Source organism: Arabidopsis lyrata, assembly GCF_000004255.2.
Source record: "Arabidopsis lyrata subsp. lyrata unplaced genomic scaffold ARALYscaffold_6, whole genome shotgun sequence".
Classification (NCBI taxonomy): Eukaryota; Viridiplantae; Streptophyta; class Magnoliopsida; order Brassicales; family Brassicaceae; genus Arabidopsis; species Arabidopsis lyrata.
The window spans coordinates 18,967,311-18,991,891 of record NW_003302550.1 but is presented as its reverse complement, the minus strand read 5'-3'; the positions used below and the strand labels follow the sequence as shown (position 1 = coordinate 18,991,891).

At 33.7% G+C, this 24,581-nt stretch overlaps 2 protein-coding genes and 1 long non-coding RNA gene across 5 annotated transcripts; 2 read left to right on the top strand and 1 right to left on the bottom strand.

Annotated features, from left to right (window-relative positions):
- Nucleotides 1-4,867: 4,867 nt before the first annotated feature.
- On the bottom strand, nucleotides 4,868-8,047 carry LOC9308486 (pumilio homolog 11). The gene is made up of 5 exons (XM_002872371.2): nucleotides 6,744-8,047; nucleotides 6,117-6,279; nucleotides 5,860-6,023; nucleotides 5,312-5,561; nucleotides 4,868-5,235 (listed from the first exon to the last, which is right to left on the bottom strand). Exons 1-5 carry the CDS (start codon nucleotides 7,808-7,810, stop codon nucleotides 5,131-5,133), a joined length of 1,749 nt encoding a protein of 582 aa, XP_002872417.2. The 5' UTR covers nucleotides 7,811-8,047; the 3' UTR covers nucleotides 4,868-5,130.
- Nucleotides 8,048-8,967: 920 nt separating this feature from the next.
- LOC110227504 lies at nucleotides 8,968-12,265 on the top strand. Of its 3 annotated transcripts, none has more exons than XR_002331195.1 (6): nucleotides 8,968-9,306; nucleotides 9,648-9,706; nucleotides 9,802-9,874; nucleotides 10,177-10,268; nucleotides 11,213-11,302; nucleotides 12,005-12,265. It is a non-coding gene; the product is annotated as an uncharacterized LOC110227504 (long non-coding RNA). The 3 variants fall into 3 exon arrangements; XR_002331194.1 differs by having other exon boundaries at nucleotides 8,970-9,306; nucleotides 9,653-9,706; nucleotides 10,182-10,268; XR_002331193.1 differs by having other exon boundaries at nucleotides 8,971-9,306; nucleotides 9,653-9,706.
- Nucleotides 12,266-20,278: 8,013 nt separating this feature from the next.
- Nucleotides 20,279-22,942, top strand: LOC110227405 (meiosis-specific protein ASY2-like). Its single transcript, XM_021021497.1, has 5 exons — nucleotides 20,279-20,891; nucleotides 20,969-21,703; nucleotides 21,750-21,910; nucleotides 22,011-22,689; nucleotides 22,764-22,942. Exons 1-5 carry the CDS (start codon nucleotides 20,279-20,281, stop codon nucleotides 22,940-22,942), a joined length of 2,367 nt encoding a protein of 788 aa, XP_020877156.1.
- The last annotated feature ends 1,639 nt before the right edge of the window (nucleotides 22,943-24,581 follow it).

The window sequence follows — 24,581 nt, the reverse complement described above, 5'->3', positions numbered from 1 at the left end:
TACCCAAACATCAAAACAACAACCCTGACAACTCTGTTTTTCTCTTCTTCTAGATCCGAAAATCACCTTTGTTTTCCTTATTTTCTCTAACACAAAAATTAGGTTAAGAGTGCTTATATACTTCCTCCTAGGCCACATCCCAATATTAAACTTATAATTAAATTAGACCAAAGTTTGGTTCTCTTAACCTTAGCCAAACCCAATTGGTTACCCTGTCTAGGAGGAAAATCAGTAAAAACAAACCCTAACACGAAAATTGATACCAAAAAAAAATTCTACCCTATATAAAATCAGTCTCATAAATGTAACATAACAACTTGAAACACTAACACACATGGCCAATTCCCATACGAATTAAGTTGTTTTGAATTTTATGTATACGAAAGGAAAAAAGATTGCTGGCTTCACAAACTTTTAGAGAATGCATGATCACACATGCAAAGTATACTATTGTATCCTCAGCTACACGAAATAGATGTATTGCATGGCCACATGTATGAACTATAAGACTCATGTGGTTAACACCATAGACATAAAATTCTGGTACACCAATCGATTGACTTTGGCGAAGACCGACGTTGACCGGTATTGACCAAGAAAAATATTCAAAAAAAATATTGTATTTATTTTTAATATTAAAAACAAAAAATAAAAATAATTTTATTTGGTGTAGTATAATCAAAAAACACATTCTATATCCAATAAAAAGATATTCTGTATATATTTAATACATTAATTCTTATAATAGTTAGGTTTTTCAATTTCAAAACTAAACTAACAGGGTAATAAAAAATAATTTACAAAATTTTAAGATATTAAAATTAAAATTAAAATCGGAAAAATCTTATTATAATCAATTAAGTAAGGGAATTGTTTATTTTTATATTATCAATTAAAAATATTAACTTCTTATGTATTAAACATTAAATAAATTATCAATTTTGAATTAAAAACTTTTACCGTGTAAAATTTAGACTAAAGAGTTACATACTCAATTGTTTTGCATATTATTTCTTAATGAAAGTCATATGTATTGGGTTTGATTCTAATGATTTTCACTGTAGGAATTTTTGCGGTTGAAAAATATTGAGTAATAGAATTATTTTGTATTCAAATTACTCAAATAAGAATTTAATATCTTTTAATTAACGATGTAAAAGTAAGAAATTCCCTTAATTTATTGATTCCAATAAGATTTTCCGGCTTCAGTTTAAATTTTAATATCTTAAAATTTATTAATGATTTTTATTACACTTTTATTTTTGTTTTGAAATTTAATAGAAAAACTAACTATTATAAAAAATTAATGCATTAAGATTATATATACAAAATATTTTATATTGAATATAGTTACTATTTTTTGATTATAAAACACCAAATAAAACTATTTTTGTTCTATTTATTTTAATATTAAAATAAATAAAAATATTTTGTTAAAATATTTTTGTTGGTCAAGGCTGGTCAACGCCAGTATTTGCCGGAGTCAATCGATCTGAAATATTTGATATGACTCCGGCAAATACTGGCGTTGATATGTAGATCGATTGACTCCGGCAAATATTTGAAATATATGAACTTTATAAGAATTTATAAAAAGTTTAAACATTATAAATATTTACAAATATTTAAACTTTATAAAACGTTTAAAGTATTTATAATATTTAAGTTTTATAAAAAGTTTATAATATTTTAACTCTATAACAATTAAAACATATATATATATATATATATATATATATTATGAGAACTATTTAAAGAAAACTTTTAAATTGACTCGAATTATATGTCTTTTAAATAAAAATATGGGGCTTTTGCAAAAATGCCACTTTTTCAATGCCACTTTTCAAAAATACGCCTTTTTAAAAACCTTATAAAAAATGCTCTTAAAAATATAAGATTTACCCAAATATGTATGTAATATTATTAAAACATACACAAACTACATTTCTATGTATCTAAAATCTTATAAATACTTTATAAATACCTTATAAATGCATTTTAAAAACCTTTAAAATATCTTCTAAAACCTTTGAAAAACATTAAATCCTTTAAAATAACTTGTAAAACGTTTAAAAACACCTTATAAAACCTTATAAATACTTGGATCAAGTCTTCAAGTAGTAGTTACAATCCATAAGTACCTTATAAACCTAATAAAACTTTATAAAAATTTCAGATTTAAAAAGGGGCATTTTTGAAAATGGACATCTAAAAGGAGCATTTTTGAAAAGGGGCACACCAAAAGGAGTATTTTTGACAATTTTCCTAAAAATATTAGTAAAAAGAAAAATAACTAAATGTAGTTTAATTTCATGGGACAGAGTTATATGGTGGGACGAGTTTGGATCGATATTAATACGAGACGCTATAGGACATGTGAATCCTAGAATTAAAAATAAAAATATAATTATATAATCTTAAATACTAAACAAAACAAACAATACTAACAAAACAGATATACCTTAAAATTAAAAAATTTTAATTTTAAAAAATCCATCCGCAATGTACCGCGGAGTAAATTATTTTCATACAAAATAATATCAAATTATTATAATAGTCCATGATTATAAATGCTTGCCAATATTAACACTATATCATTTCCACACCTACAAATCTTCTAAGTACAGTACATCAATACAAATTAACACATTTAAGTAGCAAATACAACAAATCAAAAAAAATATTTATATATTTTAACTATATTAATTATAATATAAAATAAATAAATGAGAAATAAATTTTTTTATAGTTTGAATTTAAAAATCCAATAAATTATAAATTATTATATAAAATACAATTTTGCCCCGCAGTGTACCGCGGGTTAAATCCTAGTATAGTTATGTTTTGGTTTGGTTGTTGAAAATACGCATTAGAACATTTTTATGATATTTATATATGTAAAGAAAAAATATTTTTTGAGAGATACAAAATATGATGCATCTTAACTTAAAAATATGGATTTACATTTGAGCTTATATTGCTTCTTTTTTTTGTAACAAGCTTATATTGCTTTATCTCTATTTTACGTCTTTTTCTTCCTTTTTATGTTAATAAATAGACAATAATATATACAATAATCCATATTTGTCGAAATCTCTAATCTCTATTTTCTTAACTCGATATATGTAATCTATATTGTGCAAACTCGAAATATTTACCAAAAACAATCAATATCTATAAAAAAAACATATAAGATCTTTTCTTATTGGAAAAACTATAATGGTAATTTGAGTAAATAAGTAATTGATTTTTGATATATTCAAAAATGTATCTGCCAATTAATAGAGACCCACCTTTTAAAAGTTAAAATCCAGAATCAGTCAGCTAAGACAAAGAGAAGCCCAAAAGGCCGATAAAGGCCCATTTACGAGCCCAGTCTACACTCATTCGAATCAGCACGCAGACGTCACGTGCTTTCCTGAAGAAGAACTATGTTGCTCTGCGTTTTGTCGCAATGTTTTGACATAAAAGGAAACGTAGGGAGACAAAATTATTTGCCCAAAAACAAAATGGAGACAAGATTCATGCGGTTATTGCGGTAAGAAGTGGTGGTGTAATTTGATGAACAAGTTTTGGATTGTAGTAGCTTGTAATTTAGTTGTTTTATAAAGACAAATAATTTAGTTGTTATGAAGATTGAAGAACTCCCTTGGTTTTGACTGGATCACCCGTTTTTTAAGGCGGGCTACGATATTGGTTTAGTACCCATTGACGTGATTGATTCGTTCATGTTGTAATCTCTTCCTCATTTGTTTTTAGATTTTCAGATTAACGTTGCATTTATTGTAAAACAGTATTTTTTGGTGAATAAATTTTACATTCATACAAAAAAAAAAAAGAAGATTGAAGAACTCGTAAAAGCTCTCAAAGAAAGTGAGTTTAAGCCATAAAGATTCAAGATTTATTATAAAACCTTACATAAACCATCAAATAATGCAAATGAGGATTATGGGTAAAGATGGCCATAGAGATCAAACCCAACCTGATTATTCATTCTAATGATATTTACATGTGTAGCAAAAAAAAAACCAAAAATATTTAAATTGAAACCAAACTGAAATGTGTTTATAATCCAATCGTTAAAAAAAAATGAATTAAAAGAAGAAAAAGTTGAAAGTAATGTAATCCTAATTGGATAAACCAATCTTATAATTTTTTTTTTAAAAAAAATCATACATATAAATCTATGTTCTACAAATCAGCTGCTTATGTTCTCTTTGGGCGACTACAATCACATAAACATCCTAATTTCGACCAAATCGATAAAAATATACATCAAAATAAAATCAATGTCTTTTTCTATAGATGCTTAATTAATCGGTTTATTCAGCCGAAAAATCTAATTATTAATCTATATTATTTGTTAGAACAAAAAAAAATCTTAATCTATATTATTCATATTAAAATTTTATTGTTAACATCATATTTAAAAAGTTTATATTAGTTAAACGTAAGAAAGCAATAGTATGACTTTTTTTTTTGATTAATTTCGAATTTATCAGATATGTGGTAGACATTCCCCTAGCTTATGATTAATGCATAGCAAACTTTCGTATATAATCATAACGTTATGAATATTTTTAAGGTACATACCTGTTATATTAAAATTTAAACTACACAGATACCAAACTTTTTTTTTTTGCACCAAACAAAATTATATTTTTTTATTTTATAATTATTTTAAAAAAATTTTTTTTTTTGCACCAAACAAAATTTATATCAACCCAACCTAAACCATACCAAAGCATAAATAGTTTTTCTTTGTTTCAATTTCTAGTAAACCGATAAAATTGAAATCCAAAAACACCGAGCAAAAATTTAACCACAAAAATATCTCCATATATGTCTATTTTTAAGGACACATTTTTGACTCAAGAAGCAGAACAAGTTTTACCACTAAAAACCACATGACTCGTTTAGTCAGTTTCAAGACTACAAAACAAACAACATCAAGAAAACACCAAACAAAAGACTGAGACAACAAAAGGGCTCTCTTCTTCTTGTAAGGTTCATAGATAGAGAGAGACAACAAAAGACCTCTTCTTCTAGTAAAGGATCAAAGAGTAAGTCAAATCCCTACTTAAAGCAAATCAACAACACTTTCCTTGCGTTAGGGGTTACATCTAAAACTCACTTCTTCCAGAAGTTCTTGGAGAATATCCTCTTGCAATATGGACTCATCTTGACGTTTTCACATCTTCGTACCTTCTCCACCAAGCTCGCTCGAACAAAGCCCTGTTCAAATCCAATTAGTTTCCGCTACTATGTTATCAAGTCTCTTATACAAAATATGATCACATGACTAACTAACCTTGGTTTTGGATAGAGCAGATTGGATAACGTAGTTAGCGTAAGGGTCTTGAACAAGCTGTTCGAAGTTTGGAACAGAGACGAGCTCGTGCACAATCTGAGATCTGCTTTCGGGATAAAATCTGATGCATTTCTCCACCACATGGCTACCAAACTTCTGTGTAGCTAATTTCACGTAATTCCCTCGTAGCTCAAACATCACATTCACTCCTCCCACCTTCTTCTCTATTATGTATTGCACCACATAGTTCCTGCCATCGATTCCACATACACAAAAAGAAGATCCAAAGTTGAAAATGTGAACATCAATCACAATAACAATGCAAAGTTCTACCTAGCAATGTCCTGCACATTTCCATTACGTATATTTAGTAACAAACTATATAATATCAATGTGGAACAAAGGTATTAATGTAAATGGGACATATGTGATTTGAAATATCCAAGCTTTATTGAAACATATACTATTACTTAAGGTATTATTAGTAACAAACTATATATCAGTATTGAATCTTGTAGAACCAAATTGATATGTATAAGAATTGTTACCCGTAAGGGTCTTGAGCAAGGAGAAGAGAGTTTCTGGATATTTCACCAACAAGCTTCTCATGTTGCTCCCCAACCGAGTATGAAACGCAGCGTTGAAGCACACAACATCCATGGCGATGAGTCGCAATCTCTGTGCAGAACTTAATAGCAGCCTCTAAAATGAACTGCACAAGCAAAAAAATATAATTATCACATATCACCAAGCCTTAAAATAACATTTTCAAGAATATGATCTAAGGAAGAGTTTATGTTATAACCTTGTTATCATTAGGACCAAAGAATTTCAAGCAATTTAGTATCACATGGTTTCCATTTAATTCTCTAACCAGAGAGAGAAATCCCGGTACAAGAGCTGACTTAACCAGACTGATTTGCTCCTTTGTAGTCACAGTCTCAATCAACTTCTGCACCACTCGTGTCCTGGACCCAAAACATCAAACCAAAAAAAAAGTTTCAGCTTTTATCATAATAGAAGCATAACCAAAGATTTCCAAAAACATGGTTCATCAAGTCAAGTCAAAAGTCTAACCAAGAGTCGAATTGTTTCTTTTCAAAGGTCTAAGTTTTGTCTAAATCAGTAAAAAACAATTCATCTTTTTTCCTATCAACAATATCTGACAAATTTTCTCAAAGATCTCATTTTTCTTTCTTTCCTTAAATAGCTTAGATTTCTTCTTTTTCGAAGAAAGAAAGATCTCATCTTTCCTCCACAAATATGTAACAAAATTTCATGTCTCCTTAATTCTTGTGCTTATGACAAAAAGCTAAACGTCTATTTTTTTACTTTTCAGATAATTTTAAATGCAAAATGCTTTTATACAATGAGAAGATATATATGATTATATATAGTTCTATTCAAAAGTTAAAAGGATAATGAAGCTAACCCATAATTGTTGATGGAGATTTTGATAAGAAGTCCAGGTTTTGAAGTCAACCTAATGAGAATCTGAGTTCTTTGTTCTTCATTGCAGACTTCAAGAAGCTTCTGGATAAAATAGTTACCAAACGGATCTATTCCAAGCTCAGCGATATGATTAATGACTTCCTTAAATACAATCATTACATCAACAAATCTTCCTTCTCCCACAAACTTCTGTAAGAATCGACAACCCAATTGATCTTTTGCCATTAAGCACACAGAACCATAGATATCAACCATAGAAGCAAGATCTAGAGGCAAATCCAGTGAATCTTCCTTAAAAAACGTCTTAGTAGAACCCTCAAGCTCTCTAGAACCTCCCATGGCTGAAAATGGTGGAAAGATCCTGTCTTCATGGAAAGCTAATCGAGATTTCTGTGGAAGTAGTGAAAAGTCTCGTCGGATTTGTTGATTGAAATGCTCCAACTCTAACATGTAATCTCTGTTATGAAGAGACATGTTGTTCTCTGTAAAACCTCTGTGATGGTTAAAGCTAGGGTTAGGGTTATAAGCTTCTTGTAAGGCAAGCAATCTGAGTCTATGATAATCACCATCACCAACATAACCACTCATAGAAGATCCACCATGAAAGCTCTGTGCAAAACCTTCACGCCGACCTCTCACTCTCAGATCCTGTTCGAATCTATGAACATCACCATAACCAACAAAACCAGAAGCTTCGCCATTAAAGCTCTCACGAGCTTGGTCAAACCTAGAACATCCATAGCCGGAAAAACCAGAGTGGTTGAAAAAACTGCTTCTTTCATCGGAAATACTCATTTTACTGAGGTTTTGACACAAACCCATATCACCACCATCCGCCATTAACGCCGTCGTATCAAGCTTTCGAAGGTTCAGAAAAGGGTTTGTTGTACGGTCACCGGAAAAGTGAAATCCTCCATTAGAGACAGAAGAAGAAGAAGTTAAAGGAAACCCACCAAAACCCAGATCAGTAAATGAACCTCTTTGTCTCAAATCACCAGGAAAAAACCCAAAATCCATAAACTTGTTCTTCTTCGTCTCTTCAAACATGAAAAAAGGTCAAATTTTTATGATAAGGAAGAACAGAGCAGAAGAGACAAATTGAAGAAAAGAAAAAAAAGTGATTTTTGGAGATTTTCCTGGAAAATATTTTCTGGGTTCTCTGAGATTTTTGGGAATCTGGCGATTATCAGTTTGTTATAGAGAGTGAAGCGTGGCTCTTTGTACGTACGGAGACAGAGTCTATTTGTCGTTTTATGAATACAGAGACGGCTGCTTCCTATTGTACCACTGTTTCTCGCCTCTGCAGAAATAAAAAAAAAAGTTGGAGAGAGACAAAGATGAAATTTATTATATTCAAAAAATATTACCATTTTTGTAAAAGTTTGTTTATGGTTTTTTGCTTTTTGTTATTTTTTGGGTCAGAATTTAAAATCCAGTCATTTGATGTAAATAAAGGTTTCTATTAGAGTATTAACTTACTCAAATTAATCTATACTAGTATTTTTTAAGTACATTTTTAACGGGTGGATTAAATTTTTATCCGACAAATTTGAAATCCGATCCGATAAAAAATTTACTTCATAAATCTTATACTGGATAGTTCATATCCTTTTTGAATCGGGTCAAAACATATCCGATATTATAAACTAGACTAGATCATGACCCGCACGTACGTGCGGGATTTTATATTTTAAAAAATGTGTTCTATAAAATATATAATCAATTTGTTTGTTTTTCAGTTGTTTTTAAGAAACTATTTTGTTTTTGTTTTTTTGGGAATTAGATAATAGAATATATACCATAATATTAGAAATTTATTACAAAATTATATTCTGTGTTTTTAATAAGATTTGGTACACAAATTTGTTTTATGTTTGATTAGTTATACATTTAGAATAGAAATATAAGTTAAAAATAAGTAAGTTTTTATTGTTGAATGATTGCATAGTTTTGTTTGGTTTTGGTAAATAATATATAAATAATTTGGGCAGTTGCAGAATTGGTATGTTTTAGTTATAATATTGATTATGATTTTTATAGAATAATAGATTTTAATAAAACGTAAAACAATTTTTTTTTTTTTTTGGTGATTTGTAAAACAATTTATTTGGTAATACTAAATTATTGTTTATAACTTTATCCAATGGTTATTATTAATTTTTTGCTAAAGGGATCCAATGAAAATTATAAAAAGAGAAACGCTATACCCAAATTTTAATATAGTGGGCCATAACTCAATCGGAAATTATTTGTATTTGGGCCGAAATATATATAGACCCAAATCATAATACTATTGCAATGGATCCATTTATTCGTTTGTTTGTTTGGATTAAATATAGAGATAAATATATGACTCATTTTTTTTTTTTCGTTACGGACAGATAGTTGCAAAAGAAAAAACAATTTTTTTCTTATGGGTGATAAAAAACAACATCCTACAAATCTCAGGCGATTGTTCGTTCTAAGAATCAATCCCAAAATTGTCTAATAATCGATCTATTACGTCTCCGTTTACCTCTTTTCATGTCAAATTCATAAAAGAGGTAAGCTCTGCATTTGATTGTGATTTTTGACACATATTTTTAAAAAAAATTTGTCAATTCGATTTGGAATCTTTGAAATTTTCTGTTTGAACTGAGTTCTTGGACAATAAATGTCAAGAACCCAAATCGTTACATATAGAATACAGAAATCTGAATCTCTTTACATAAATCGTCAGTTGTGGGATCGTTAATTTGAGTGTGTTAGCTAGTAAACCAATCTCTTTACATAAATCGTCTGTTTTCCGATTTAAGATTTTTAGAAATTCGATTGTCTATAGATATTAACAGTTGAATTTGTGTCATGATATGTCTTCTAATTGCAATTTTTTCTATATATATAGTTCAGATAATGGTTTGCCCGACGATGTTGCCAAAAGAAGATGATTCTGAAGAAGATAAGGTTTATGTTGCGATTATCAGAAAATAATAGTTATTAATAAATATGTGGTCCTGATGATAGAAAGTTCAATGTATACATGCCAATATTCATGTCAGATTTACTTATTATGAAGAAGAGAGGTTCAATGTCATCTTTTGAGCTATTCAAAATACTTAAGCAATATTAAAGGTTAGTAAAATGATTCAGTTTACACTTTTGTTTAGTCGATAAGAACATGTTAGCTACTGTTAGAGTTAAATTCTTTTGAAGAATGGAATTTCAATGTCATCTTCTGAGCTATTTAGAATCCTGGGGCAATATTAACGGTTAGTGATATTTTAATGATAACACTTTATTTATTTGAGAAGAACATGTTAGCTACTGTTTAAGCATTTTATTTTGAAAAGTGAAAGGTTTAGGCTTGACGTTTTTTTCATTGTATGTTAAATGATTTTATTAAATTTGAGTTTGGAAATGTATAATGTATACAGGCAAGCATAATCTCGGAGTTACATTCACATGGAGGAGGCTTCTATTGATTTTGGCTGTGGAGAAGTTAACACAGCCTTATATAATGTTAAAGGTTAGTGAAATGAAAACTACTCTCTATTTTTTTTTTTTTAATTGGTAGTTAGGATAGCTGCGGTTATAAATTTAGATTTTGTAAAATTGTTGTAGAAATCAATTTTTTGGCATTGTTTGTTTGATTGATTTACGAAATTTTAGAGTGGCCATCCATTAACTTGTGTTATCGTTTGATAATACTTTAACTGGGCTACTGATTATGTATATGAACACATTAACTGCCAATTGCCTAATATAAAGTTACAAACACAATTAACTTTTGGAAAACAAAGTTAAGGTGTTTTGTTTTTAATGTTTAAGATTGTCTGAAAAGGAAAATAGAAATAACTCAATGGCGATTCTAAACACTTCATTTCTTCTCTGGAAACTGATTTCAGTAACTCCTTTACTTGCCAAAGGCACGTTTTCATACCAGTTTGTACCTGTTCACAGAAAAAAAAAAGAAGAAGAAGAAGACATTATTATAGTATAACAGAGAACGATCTGAATCATTTCTTATTGGTTGTTACCTCTTAGAACAAATGTCTCTTGCAACCCTTAGTCTTATAGGTTCCGAAAAACTTTCTTGAACACCACATTCATCGTTTCCTTATGCGGTTATACTATAAATTTGACATCAAAACGGTATTTCTCCATTGATTTGGCAAGTGTAAAATTCTCGACAATACGCCACTCTCCAGAAACGATAAACCTCTGAAGCTTGTTCACTTGTTGTTTCTTAATAGTGGCATGGATCAAAGTACCTTGTATATGAGTAAAAAACACTCGTGTTAATAATAGGATGACATTGATGTTTACTCAACGATTTCACCTAACTGAAAATGGGATATTTAATTACAGATGTATCAGCAAGAAACATTTATATTGTTTCCCCTGTGTATGTCGTATATTGAGTCCAATAATGCACAATTTTAACTTGGATTCTCCATTGTGTTTTGAAAGGCTTGATGTTAGCAAGATCGGTGAATGCTAGTGGTGCAGCTGCCATTTTCTTGGAAGGAACGGGAAGAGAATAGCTGATTGCTTTAAAAGGTGAGTGTGTAACTTCAATGGCATTCTTTATCCTATATTTATACTAATCCAAAGTCGGCTAGCATTTTATTAGGGTTTAGAGAACTACCACCAAAGAGAATATTTTCGAATAAAAATAGTTAAGGTATATGCTTGATTCGCGGTTTTGATTTTTTGGTAAAACTAATAACTAAATACAGAATAAAGATATTTTGTTATTTTTGGTAAAAACTAATAAATGAAATCTAATATTAGAAAATATATGGGATTGGGTTGGTATAGAAATATCGGTGAAGTGATCTTTTTTCTTTTAATCGAATTTATAGCTTTGCTTGTTATGGTATTATCTTTGAAGCTATTGAATCTAATTTATTCAAACTTTAACTACTGCCCTATTTTCGAATAAGAATAATTAAGGTATATACTTGATTTGTTCCGATATATTTATATAGATTTTTTTTTGGGTAAAACTAATAACTGAATGCGAATTTAAATGAAATTTAAAGAGATTTTGTTATTTTTGGTAAAAATAATAAATGAAATCGAATATAAAGAAATAAGTTTTGTTTTAATAATCGAAATATACGGGATTGGGTTGGGATTGGGTTGTTATAAAAATATCGGTGAAGTGATATTTTTTTAGTTCGAATTTATAGCTTTGCTTGTTATGGAAATATATTTGAAAGTATTGAATTTAATTTATTCATACTTGAATTACTGTAGATCTCAATCCTAAATTCGAGAGCATCATAAAGGCCCTAATAGGTGAAGCCCAATATGATTATTACGGATACAAATTCACAATACGCAGGACCCACGTGCTTTACCGACTATGGTTGGATATAGGTCCGACCCTTAGACCTGAGATCCGCGTGTAAGTGTCAAGAAAATTCTCAATTTCACCCCTCTACGATTTTTTTTATTTAGTTGTAGAATCAAAAATTTGTAATGGCATTTCTTTGTAATTCTTTACACTTTATAAGGTTATTTATTATCCAATGCTTCCCAATTAATAGTATAGATATTTCATATTTAAAAATATAGATATTTAGAAGATTTGGTCAAGATTTAAAAATACAATTCTCCTATCATCTTTGTTTGAATATTTTTTAACTGTTTTGAATCCTCATATAATGCATAAAGTTAAAAAAAAATCAATTTTTTTTACATATATTGGGATTTGAAATTTTTAAAACGGATATATATTACCCAATTGATGAAAAATGTATGTGTTTAACGTCCCATATCGGCTAAAATGTTTAGATATTGATTCAGAATCATATTTTAAATAAGATAAAAATGAATCCAAATCTGAATGAACAAGAAACTCAACTTAATAAGCATCCTAATTTAAAATTAAGTACCGTTTCATTCGGTTTTTTAGTTTAACTGCTTAATTTTACCGAAAATGTTAAAATTTCAACTTTTAAAAAGTTTTAAATAATATAATTCATATTTAAAATCGATAAAAAGTTTATAATATTATGAACATATATAAAGAGTTACAATAACACGAGACGGGTTATATTGGTAGAAAAAGTTATATAACGGGACAAGTTTTTAAGAAGTTTTAAATATTATAATTCATGTATTTAAAATAAATAAAAAATTTCTTATATAAAAACATTTGAACATATATAAAGAGTTAAAATAACATGGGACAGGGTTATATGGCAGGACGGGGTTATATTGTAGAACGGAGTTATATGACGGGACGAGTTTCAATCAAAAAAAATTTAAACATCATTAACCCGCTGTTTCAATACAGTTAAATCTTCATTTTATTACTTTTTTAATACCACCAATATTAAGAGGAGATAATTTGCATAAATTTTTTTATTATAGAAACTATTTAGATAAAATTAGGGTAGTTTGCGAGGATAATTTTTAACTTACAAATTTAACAAGTTACGCTAGAGATATTGCTAGAGAAGTTGATAGAACTTAGGTTAATGTATCGGTATTTAGATTTAAAGGGTCTCGGCTTTGGATAAGACTAGTGTTCGTGCCAATTAGACAAGTGTCAAGTCGGGTTGACAAATGTCGGAGGCAAGCGGAAAAGTGTCAGGTGGGTTTTGACAAATGATGGGTAGAATTTGACAAGTGTTGGGTGGGTTTTAACAAATGTCGGAGACAAGTAGAAAAGTGTCGAGTGGATTTTGACAAATGACGGATATAATTTTACAAGTGTTGGGTGGATTTTGATAAATGTCGGAGACAAGCAGAAAAGTGTCGGGTGGATTTTGACAAATGACCGATAGAACTTGACAAGTGTTGGGTGAAAATAATTTTATAGTAAGGTGTCAATTAGACAAATGTCATATATGTGCTAAAACTGACAATGATTAACAGCGAGATGTGAATTAATCTTGGTCGTTAATTTTTTTTCGATCATCTGATATTTACTTCCAACATCCAATGGTGCACCCTAGACTACCCGACTACTTACATTTAATTATTCGATTAGTGTTTTCGACAAAGCCGGAGATCGATTGTTCTCGATATTTTATCAGATATATGATCTAAGCTTATTGGCCTTTCGATAGCCAATCGATAATTACCTAATTGCATATGATTATATGTTATACTTCTTTCAGACTATCTGAATGAGCCAGATTCTAATCTAAATAAACCCCTAGAATTCCTTGGTATATGTTTCCCCTTACAATTCCACCTTCGAATATGTGTGTAATTGAATAGCGTTCTCAATTCTTTAACATGAAGCCAAAGGCGAGTTGAGTTTGCTAAGACTTGAGAGAGAACTGAATATAAAGAAATTTGAACATTTTTACAGTAGATCATCAAATTGGGATCCAAAGTGTTCAGATTAATATCATCAAATTCTCAGTTGGAATATCATCAAATTTATACGGAGAAACTAGTTGGAATTTGAAATGTTAAGTTGGAATATCATCATCAAATTCTCGGTTGAAATGTATATAGTTTGTGACAAAGATTTGCTTGGGCATCTTGTTTTAGACCATTAGTAAACAATGTTCTAGAAATGTTTGATGAAATACATCAAACAAAAACTATTTGAGTAACTGCCGAACAAAATTAATACTTCAGTAACTAGGGGAGTTACCCGCGCCTTGCGCGGCCAGAATGATTTTTCGAAAAAAAATTCAAATTATAAAGATACAACATAGTTTAGTGATTTTAAAATACGATCGAATTATTAAAAATGATCAAACATAACGTCTCTAGTAAAAATGATTTATCCATCGCTTATAACTCATAATAACACCAAACTAATCAAACATTTCTGTAGAGTTCTCCATGAACACTCAATCATCCGAATCTTAATATCTTGCATTCCTCGCAGTCCATGCTAAAGCCGTTGCAAGTGTACTATATATGGAAAACTTTCTAGGTTAGTAACCGAAACAAATGCGAATATCCAATTAATATATCAGTATAAACTCTGAATTTTAGCGTTCCTTGATATATTCAAGATCATAAAACTCCATGTCAAGGTAAAATCTAGAACATCCACCTCCATTCATGAGACATGGTTTCCCTGAAAAATATTCAATTCGATAAGATCATACAACATATTAACTGTCTTAAGTTTTTTTATTTTTAATATGATAAAGAAATATCAATCAATACCTATATACTAATCGGCCGATTGGAATAATCAAAAGAATTAAAAATTCAAACAATTTTTAGTTTACAAAATTATGTTTTAACATATAGATAAATATATTTTACGAAATGATCACATAAAACTGAAAATGATAAACGTGTATTCTTCAAGACCAAATCTTCAAGATCAATAAAGATTTGACAACGGAGAAAGATTATGCTTGGAGAATAACCATTCAACAATTTTTTTTCTTCTTCTTTTATAATTCTTTATGCAATTGTGTTTTATAGGCCTAAACATTAAGGAAGTTTATAGACTTTGTTAATGATTATATTATACCAAGTATAAATTTGGCATATAGTTTTTACAAAATTTTGTGTAATGCCATACCAAATTATAAAACTATGATTTTTGGATTCATCCTATTACTTACAAAAAAACATAAAATCAACCATTACTTTTATCAACTATGGCTTACAAACAATGTTAATAGTCTATCTTTTACCATATTTACATATTCAAAATTTGTAATGTGATCGCCATTAATAAGTTATAATTAATAATAACAGTTATTTTAAATTATATTAATTGTTTTTATGCACAAAAAACTCAAAAATTGTCTTCTCAAATGCTATTTTTAAATTATAAAAAATTATTATTTATATAAAATAAAGACCTATTGATTAAATCAAAAATGTTCTTCATTGATATGAAAACATAATATAAAAATAAAAAAATTATTAAAAACCAATGAAATATTAAAAACCCTAACATAAGCAAAGGTATAGTAATCTTAAAAACCATAATGCAACAACTAATACGTAGTGGTGAGAGACACAATTTTTTTTATCTCGTCTTTGATTGTCAAGAACTAAATATCATCATCTCTACCAACAAAAACACTTTGCATCGCTTCTATTTAAGGTGTCCAAGTCGTTGATATCTTCATCTCTAGCTTTGAGAGACTTCTAGCATTCATGTGTCCAAGTCGCTGATTGCAGAGCACCAGATCATCCTTCTTAGCTCTAAAACATGTTTTAGTTAGGTTTTCCCACATGTAACAATTGTTCTCAGTACGGATTTCGGAGAGAGCATTGCGGTTCTTCTCATCTGTAGTCCAACATTTCACTTTATTGAAGCTCACTGTTAATCCTTGAACAATATACACATTGGTGAGTTGAGGTTCTTTAGCTTCAGTTAAGTCTCTTTTGCCCTTAATCTTTCCCTTTTCTCCACCACCAAACGTGACTTTGCTCTCTTTTACTTCAGTGTAATTGTTGAGATTGGCTTGATTCCATGTGATATGTCTAGAAGCTCCATTATCGAAGTACCAAAGCTTAGTCATACTTTTTTCAATTAAGGTATATGCAACATGGCAGTACATATCAGATTTTGCAAACATTTACTTTATACTCTCTTCTCTAATGTGGATAGAACCTTCCATGTCTCATTAGCTTCTTCAATTTAGCTGCATATGTGTAGCAGTACATCTATATGTGACCATGACGACCACATCAATAACATTCATACCCAGTCACTGCTCTGTGATAATGGTTATGATTCTGATGCAAACGTCTTGCTCGAACAGCTCCAATGTAGTTTTGAAATAAAAACTGATAACAACGTGCATGTACACCCTTTCTTGGAACGAAATTTGTCTTCCCACTTGTCTCACCTCCATGATAGCCTAATCTAAAATTAGATTTTCCAACTCTCCCAGACCCTAAGTGTAATGCCCTCACCGCCACCTCACTTAATGGGCCCCACGTCCTCTCTCGGCCCGTGGGCCCACTATCTTCTGACGGCCGGTTCGCTATGTCCGAGAGGCTTTAAAGACTTGTTTACCGATCCTACAAATCACCACATGATCTTTCCCTGTGTTTTGTCCTCACTCACACAGTTCCGATAATAACTTCTCAGAAGGTCACCCATCCTAAAATTGTTCCAGCTCAAGCACGCTTAATTGTGGAGTTCTCTCAAGACAGTTGACCGAAAAAATAAGTGCACTTTTGTGACATAGGAGGCCAAATCAATTCTTTTAAACCTCTCCGCATGCACTACCATATTCCTGAAATCGGGGTGTTACAATTCACCCTTACTAACAGATCGCAACGTCCTCGTTACGCACCAAGACCGTCACCCCCGACGGTGTGAGCTCTCTTGACTCCACACTCGACTGGGTTCATCTCTGATACCACTTGTAACGCCCCGACCGCCACCTCTCTTAATGGGACCCACGTCTTCTCTCAGCATGTGGGCCCACTATCTTCCGACGGCCCGTTTGCTACGTTCGGGAGGCTTTAAAGACTTGTTTACCAACCCTACAAATCACCACATGATCTTTCCCTGTGTTTTATCTTCACTCACATAGTTCCGACAATCACTTCCCGGAAGGTCACCCATCCTAAAATTGCTCAAGCTCAAGCATGCTTAACTGTGGAGTTCTCTCAGGATAGTTGACCGAAAAGATAAGTGCACTTTTGTGACATAGGTGGCCAAATCAATTCTTTTAAGCCTTTCTGCATGCACCACCATATTCATGAAATCGGGGTGTTACACTAAGATGTTATCCAGATCCTTTGTCACACTATTCAGTATGTGTATCTTCTTCCGAGTATCACTCAAGTCTTGTGTGAGAGCTCTGTTTGTTTTTCCCCTCTAAACCACACTTTTGAGTCAGCTCACTGTTCTTCTTAATTTCCAGAGCTAGGCCTCCTTTGAGCTTCTCCTTCTAACCTTGAAGTGTTAACTTTTCTTCCATCCATGAGACCTTCTCCTTACTCATTAAGAACCAGTTGTCATACAATATTCTAAACTGTCCATCGATGTCCACATCCTTCACAGTGTCTGATTCATCATCAGTTGAGCTGGCTCCATTTCAATTAATTTTTCTGCTTCACTGTTAGAGCTTTCATCTTCGTCGTCTATGATTTCCACAAAAGATACAAAACCCTTCGCTTCATCTTCGAGTCATCATCTTCAGAGTTACTTCCACTTTCAACAATGTAGGACCTTTCCTTCTTGGATCTAGAACCCACACAGTCAAATTTCGAGTGTATGATGCCTTTGCACTCAGAGCATATATTCTTTTCTCTTCAGGGAGGGGCACTAAGCTTTGACATGTACATATCCTTGACATTCATGACATTGAATATCGTTCCTCTTTCCATTTCTATCCATATCTCTGTCTCTTTCTTTTTCAACTCTCTGATTCTTTACAAAACCTTTCTTCTCAACTCTTCTCAAGGCGCGGCCGAATGGAATCATCGAGATAAATTAAAAGTTTCCAACATTCTTCTATAATGTTTAGATAAATATATTCTACGAAACGATCCCATATAAAACTACAAATGATATATGTGCATTCTTAAAGACAAAATCTTTAAGATCTAAGACTAATTCTACCATCTCATTCAATGAAACAATGCACATAAATATCGTGATAACTTTGACTTTGATCCTCCTTTGAAGTATTTAAGAATTTTTGTATTTCATTTAACACAAAGAAACACTCATGAAAGTTATTAAAACGACGCTTGATAGAAGCACTAATACAACTTTCACACCCATCAAAGTTATAGCTAAAGTATTATGCTCTATGTTTACCATCGTAACATCAAGTTTTAACCCTCTCAAGTAACTTACATTGAATGTTAAACCCCTTTGTTCATCTGTTTTTTTTTTCATATCAGTGAACACAAATCTACGGAAATAAAAAGAGTCAATCTTTAGATAATGATTATCAATGACATTTTTATTAAATGATTCTAATTTTTAATAAGATTAACATTTATATGTGGCACTACCATAATCCTTATAAAAATTAATAGAACTTAAAATGGTTTAATTATTTTACTACTTAATAATAATTTTACGATGAGCAAAATAGTTTTTAACCCATCTGTATTTCTTTTTTTTTTTGGTAGGCAACCCATCTGTATTTCTATTACACACAAATTAAATTTCTATTTTTTGTTAACAAAAGAAACATACATTTGTTAATTAAATAATTTTAAAATTTAAAATACTGTACAATAATGCGAGAAATAATATGCAAATGGATTTCTTATTATCTCTACAAAAGACAATTATAAAATACACAAAAAAAGTTGAAACTTATAATAAAAGAAGGTTAAGTCATTACGATATACTATCAAAATAAATTTGGTTTACTTCCTCAATAAACTATTTATTCTACTATCGTTAGTAATTAATATGACCAATAATAACATTATATATAATATATGTATATACATATTTATTTATAAACTAAAGATCAAAACAAAAATATATCACAAAAATTATTATGGACTCCGTTTAATAATGGACAATAAACTATTTATTAAAATATCGCACAACTCATAACAAAACAAAAGTTAAAAAATGCACAACATGTCTCACTCGAATACCAGCCAAAGTTCATATTCGTACACGTATTAGCGAAGATGTCTTCTCCAAATAAGTCTTCGTATGTGTATAACGGTGTTTAGTTCACGCTACTACTCTTAAGAGGTTAGTTGTTCACGCGACTGTGGAGGTCGGATTCACACACTCAAGTATTTTATTAAGTAGGAAAGATTATTCTTGAGGGACAAAAATGAATGTATAAAAACTTGTGAATTGCTACGAAAATTGCTATAATATTTCTCTCTTCAGCGGAAGATCCCTTTACATGGCCATTGGCCTTTATATTTATACATAGAGAATTGACATTAAAATGAATAATTATGTACAATTATTCCCTCTTAAATGTGTCCGTTTTGATTCTTCAATTTTAATGCTCAACGTTTGAATTTGAGTTGACTCTGATCTTCGTGGGCCTCGGCTTTTCGGCCCAATTATCCTTGAACCATCTTACCCACGCCTTCTTCATCGATCTCATGTCGCAATGTAATCACTTCGGATTCTCGAAGTGGTGACAACCACTTCGACCGTTCCTTCGGCTGATGGGCTTCATTCTTTACGGGCCACTAACTTGACTATATGGCAATCTTTGGTTGGTCTCGTACTTCTAGTGCGGGATCCGACACCAACAATTAGCCCCCCAAGTTCTTCGAAGTGCTATTCCAATTCAGAGGACTTTAAATGCTCAAATAGCCAAAGATTGCGCTCGAGAATCCTTCTGATTTCCCGCCGAAAATCTCATCACTCCTTTAATTTCGGCACTAGCCTTTTTTAACTGAGTGACATCTGTCATCATTATGACCGTATATTGTTTAATTACTATTAAAACGGGAAAAACCTTCCCACTTCCCACACGACTTCCGAGGCGGTTTCATCATTAGCTTGAGGTAACTTCTTTTCACCATTACTCTCTTCTTTTTCTTTTGTGCTTTAGTCAAAAACTCTCTCTACTTTCCTTCATAAAAACCTTTCTTCGCCGGATCTTGAATTTTTCGTTTTTCCCAATGACTTCCGATTCCGATAGACCCGAGTCTCCGTCTTTCGATGAGAGGCGTTCTAGTAACGATGAGTGCACCCGCTCTGATGATATTGCCGGTCCGCACTATAGGTCCACTTGTACTCTTCAATCCCTCGAGCGGTTAAAAGAGCTTTGCCGGATTCCGCCGGAAATTATGGCGGAAGCACAAATAGCTTCCCCCACAGAATCCCCAGAGAACCATCGCGATGGTTACTTCTGTGTGTACGAGATTTATTTCAAGGGTTGCGGGCTGACCTTTCCTCTTCCCGAAGCCCTAGTTCTATACCTAGCGGCCCTTGAAATCGCTCTTCCTCAATTAACCCCCAATCTCCTCCGTACTATTCTTGGAATTATAACAATCGCGGCGGAGGCCGGTTACGTTGTCGGAGTTACTGAACTAAATGAGCTTCTAAGCGTAAGAAGTTCATCGAAGAAAACGGGGTATTTCTCAGCATATCCCAATGCCAACAGGAACATCATTTCTCATCTTCCGAACAAGGATGAAAATTGGCATCATCCTTGGTTTCTGATTAAGAAAACTCCCGCTTCGATTGGAAATCTTGCAGATTTTCTCCCTTCGAAGTGGTCCGCGAAACCCGGTAGTGATTAGGTCGCCCGTATCTTTCCCGGTTGTTTCTTTATCTTTATTGACTAACACCGTTGTTTCATTTCGCAGCTTTCGTCGCTTCCACTCTCCCATCTGAAGAGTTCATCGAATTCTTCAAAATAATTCTTGAAGGGGAAACCCTTTGGAATTCTTTCACTCTCGAACGATTCCTAGAAGCTAACCATAGACTCAGGATGAGTCCTCCTGGTCATCTTCACCAAATTCCGCCTCCTCCTTCTACTCAGGGAATATCATCTCGGGCCCTTGCGGCCAAGCGTAAGTTGCTTTCCAAGCCGATGGCTGAAGCTTGCGAGGAGAAGAAAAAGTTTCTCGCGACTTCTATAGACAAGAAGGACTACAGTAGGACCTTGCTGGTTGATGATGGCAGCACCGAGGGAGCTCGATCTGTGGCTTCCTTCAGATTAACTCCTCGTCGCGATCGTCGCGACTCACGTTCTCCTCGGAGGGATCAATCTCCTCGCCGTGACTCACCTCGTCCTCCCCGAGATGATTTTAGTAACGAACCAATTAAGAACTTGGTTCGCCGGAAGAGAGACAAGTCCTCTCGCAGTGATTCTTCCCCGCGGAGGGAAAAGTCAAGGGCCCGGACTGACCGCTCACCTCGATCATCCCCTCCTCCTGAACCAATGAGTCCTCCACGACCGGTTGATATGTCCTCCTCTTCCCAGCCTGATAGTGGAAAGACTGCCCGGAGTGCGTCTCCGAAAAAGGGGGATTCTGAATCTCGAGATGCTTCCTCGAGGTTAAAACCTGCTCTTGTCCCTCAAGTCAAATCGCTTTCAGGTTCGGTGGTTCATACAGTCTTCAACGTTTTTTTATTTCCATTAAGATTTTGATTTTTACAACTCTTCTTTCTCCGCAGCTATAGAGAAAGAGGGCAGCGTCTTCCGATGCTTCAAAACCCGATCGGGTTCGATCTTGCCAGACTTCGGCAAATGGCGCCCTGCGATTCGTGAACGCTATTTGCTTCACGCGCATCACTCATCTCGGGTTAGTTCCGTTATTTTTTTTTTTTTTTTTTTTTTTTTTTTTTTTTTGACACTCCATTCTGCGAACTGACTCGCCATCCCGGGTTTGTGTAAAATGCCAGGCTCATAGCGAATTTAACGACATGATCGAACATTACGAAGGGCTGGTCATTGGACGGGAGAAGGAGATTGACATGTGGAAAAAGAAGTTCTCAGCTCTTGAGGCTGAACTCAATTCTTCTGCTGGCTCCAAGCACGATCTGGAGGATAAGGTCGATAGGTTGACGTCTGAGCTGGCGCAGGTAAAGGGGGAGCTGCAAGACTACTACGACCGGAATTACAAACTCCAGGACGAACTTTCTGGTGTTCAGGGTAGACTTCATGAATCCGAATCAACCGCCGATACCCTGAACAACCAACTTATCGAGCTTGACGCGAAGTACAAGGCGCTAGCCAAGTTGCGTGATTCTGAGTTGGCAAGGTCGGCATCGAAGGCCAGAAAGGAGGTTAAGGGACGCGGGATGGAATTGATCCAAGGGGCCATTCGCTTCATGCAAACCGAGAAAGCTAGGTCGGACTTGGAGTCAGACATCAAGGAGCACGAAAGCAACCTGATTCTGCTGGATCAAATCCATGAAGCAGACTTCTCCGAGGAGCAAGAAAGGACTGAGCTGTCGACTAACCTTTCTGAAAAACGGAGTCGTTTGGCAGCTCTTCCCACTTCGATCTTCAACCCTCAGGACTTCGAGGAATTCTTCACTGAATCGCCTCCTATAAGTGAATCAGGTCTAGACTGGGCAGGTAATGCTTGGCTCCTGATATTTATTACCTTTTCTTACCTTGTACCTTTAATTGACTGGAATTATAATTCCTAGGCTCAAGTGAGACGGAAGACGTTGTCCCGCCAGTAGTTCCTATGGTACCGGAGGTCACTCCGGAGGTTGGTTGTACCGTGGAGAGTGGATCAGGAGTTCCATCTGACCAAGCGGCTACCAAGGAGGCGAATGAAGCTTCGACTGTTGGGCCGGATTCCGAAGTGGCTGCTGCTCCGTAGTGGCTGTGTCCACTTTAAATTGGGAATTGTCCTTTTAATTTTAAGACTTAATTTCGAACTTGTCTTTGCCTAAGGAGGCTTTATTATATTTTTTTTAAACAAGATATTTGCCTGAGGAGGCTTTTAAACCTTTCTAGGCTGTGACCCAAGGGGGTTTGGTTAAATTTATATGCGGGTTTGCAAAGTCCGCTTTTAACCTTTTGTGGCCTTGTGGCAATGCTTTCGAGATTTTTAGGCTGATCAGACCTTTCTCTTTAGAATGCGAGAGCTGAGCTCGGCTTAAAGCGAGTTCCCCACTTCGGGTTTAGTCAACTCGAAAGATTTATTGGGCTTGGGCCTTAGAAACTTTTGCAGTTAATGCGACGGTTGCTCTTTCCCTTCTTAAGGAAAACGGCTCATCTTTTAATGCAATAATTGCCTTTTCTCGATTTTCCAAAAATAGTTTAAACCACTCGGACACGCTACCATTAATGGATTTATGGTTCCAAGACAAACCCTAAATCATTATAAATAAAGGCTCACCTACCTCTAAGCTTTATTTAAACATGACTCTAGAATCTTACTTGAGAAACATTTTAAGAATGGAAAACGAAACAGTAGCCCCCGTTGATCCCGGCAGCCCACTCTTCTTGTCCGGCGACGGCTTTGAACCGGCCGGCGTTCTCTTCCCTCACGCCGTCTTTCACTTTCCTTCGAAGGAAAAGAAAGAGGCTTGCGATTTTATTGACAAGGTAAATATTAAAGTTTTTGATTTAAAAACTTCTTGTTTCGTCTTATTCACTCATTTTTATGTTAGGTTGCCGACAAGCACCGTCGCTTGTGTGAAGAGAGGCAGCGGCTGGGACTCAAAAGGCAGACGCTCGAGGCTCGCATCGCTCGGGTGGAAAGGAGGATACGGGCCTTGGAGAGCGATCCCTTTCAATGGGAGTGGCGGAACTTCGAATCCGTTGCTGAGATCCCGAAGATGCTTCGGATGTATCTCCGTGCTAGAGGAGTCCCGGGTCCCGTGAACGCCCCTGTCTGTGCCGTTCCATCCGACAGTGAAGAGGAAGAGGACTTGGAGGAGGAGGCCAGCAACTGCCGGAAACGCGTTCGGGATCGTTCCGAAGTGGATGCCAAGAACAAGGCGTCCACTTCGGAGACTAAACCGGCGATGAAGGAGCCTGTTCCTGAGCCTCTCCCATAACTGTTCTTTAACTTCTTCACTTCTTCTCTTTTTTTAAAACTCGTAATGGGCTTCGGCCCCCTTTTATTTATGGAAACGCTTGCAACTTTCCTCTCTTTTAAAATATTCTCGGAGATGCGCCTTTTAATGCAGGATCTGTTCGAGGGCATGAATCTCTCCGCGAATCACTCCATTCCTTGGATAGAATCCGCAGCTTGCTAAGGATATGGGGTTCCTATAAATTATAGGTTCAATTTCCCTTTACTTCTCACCCTTCTTTTCATTTTAGCAGGTATGGAGTTCAATCTTCGCTGTTCAGAATCTATGCCCGACTTCTCCAGAATCGGAATGATGAATGAAGATGTTCCAAATGAGCCAAACAGGCAGCCTCCTCCACTTCGCGGCTTCTTGAGATCTCAGATCCGAGCCCCCTGTGCTTTGATCAGGGATCTCCCAATCAGAGACCAAGGAACG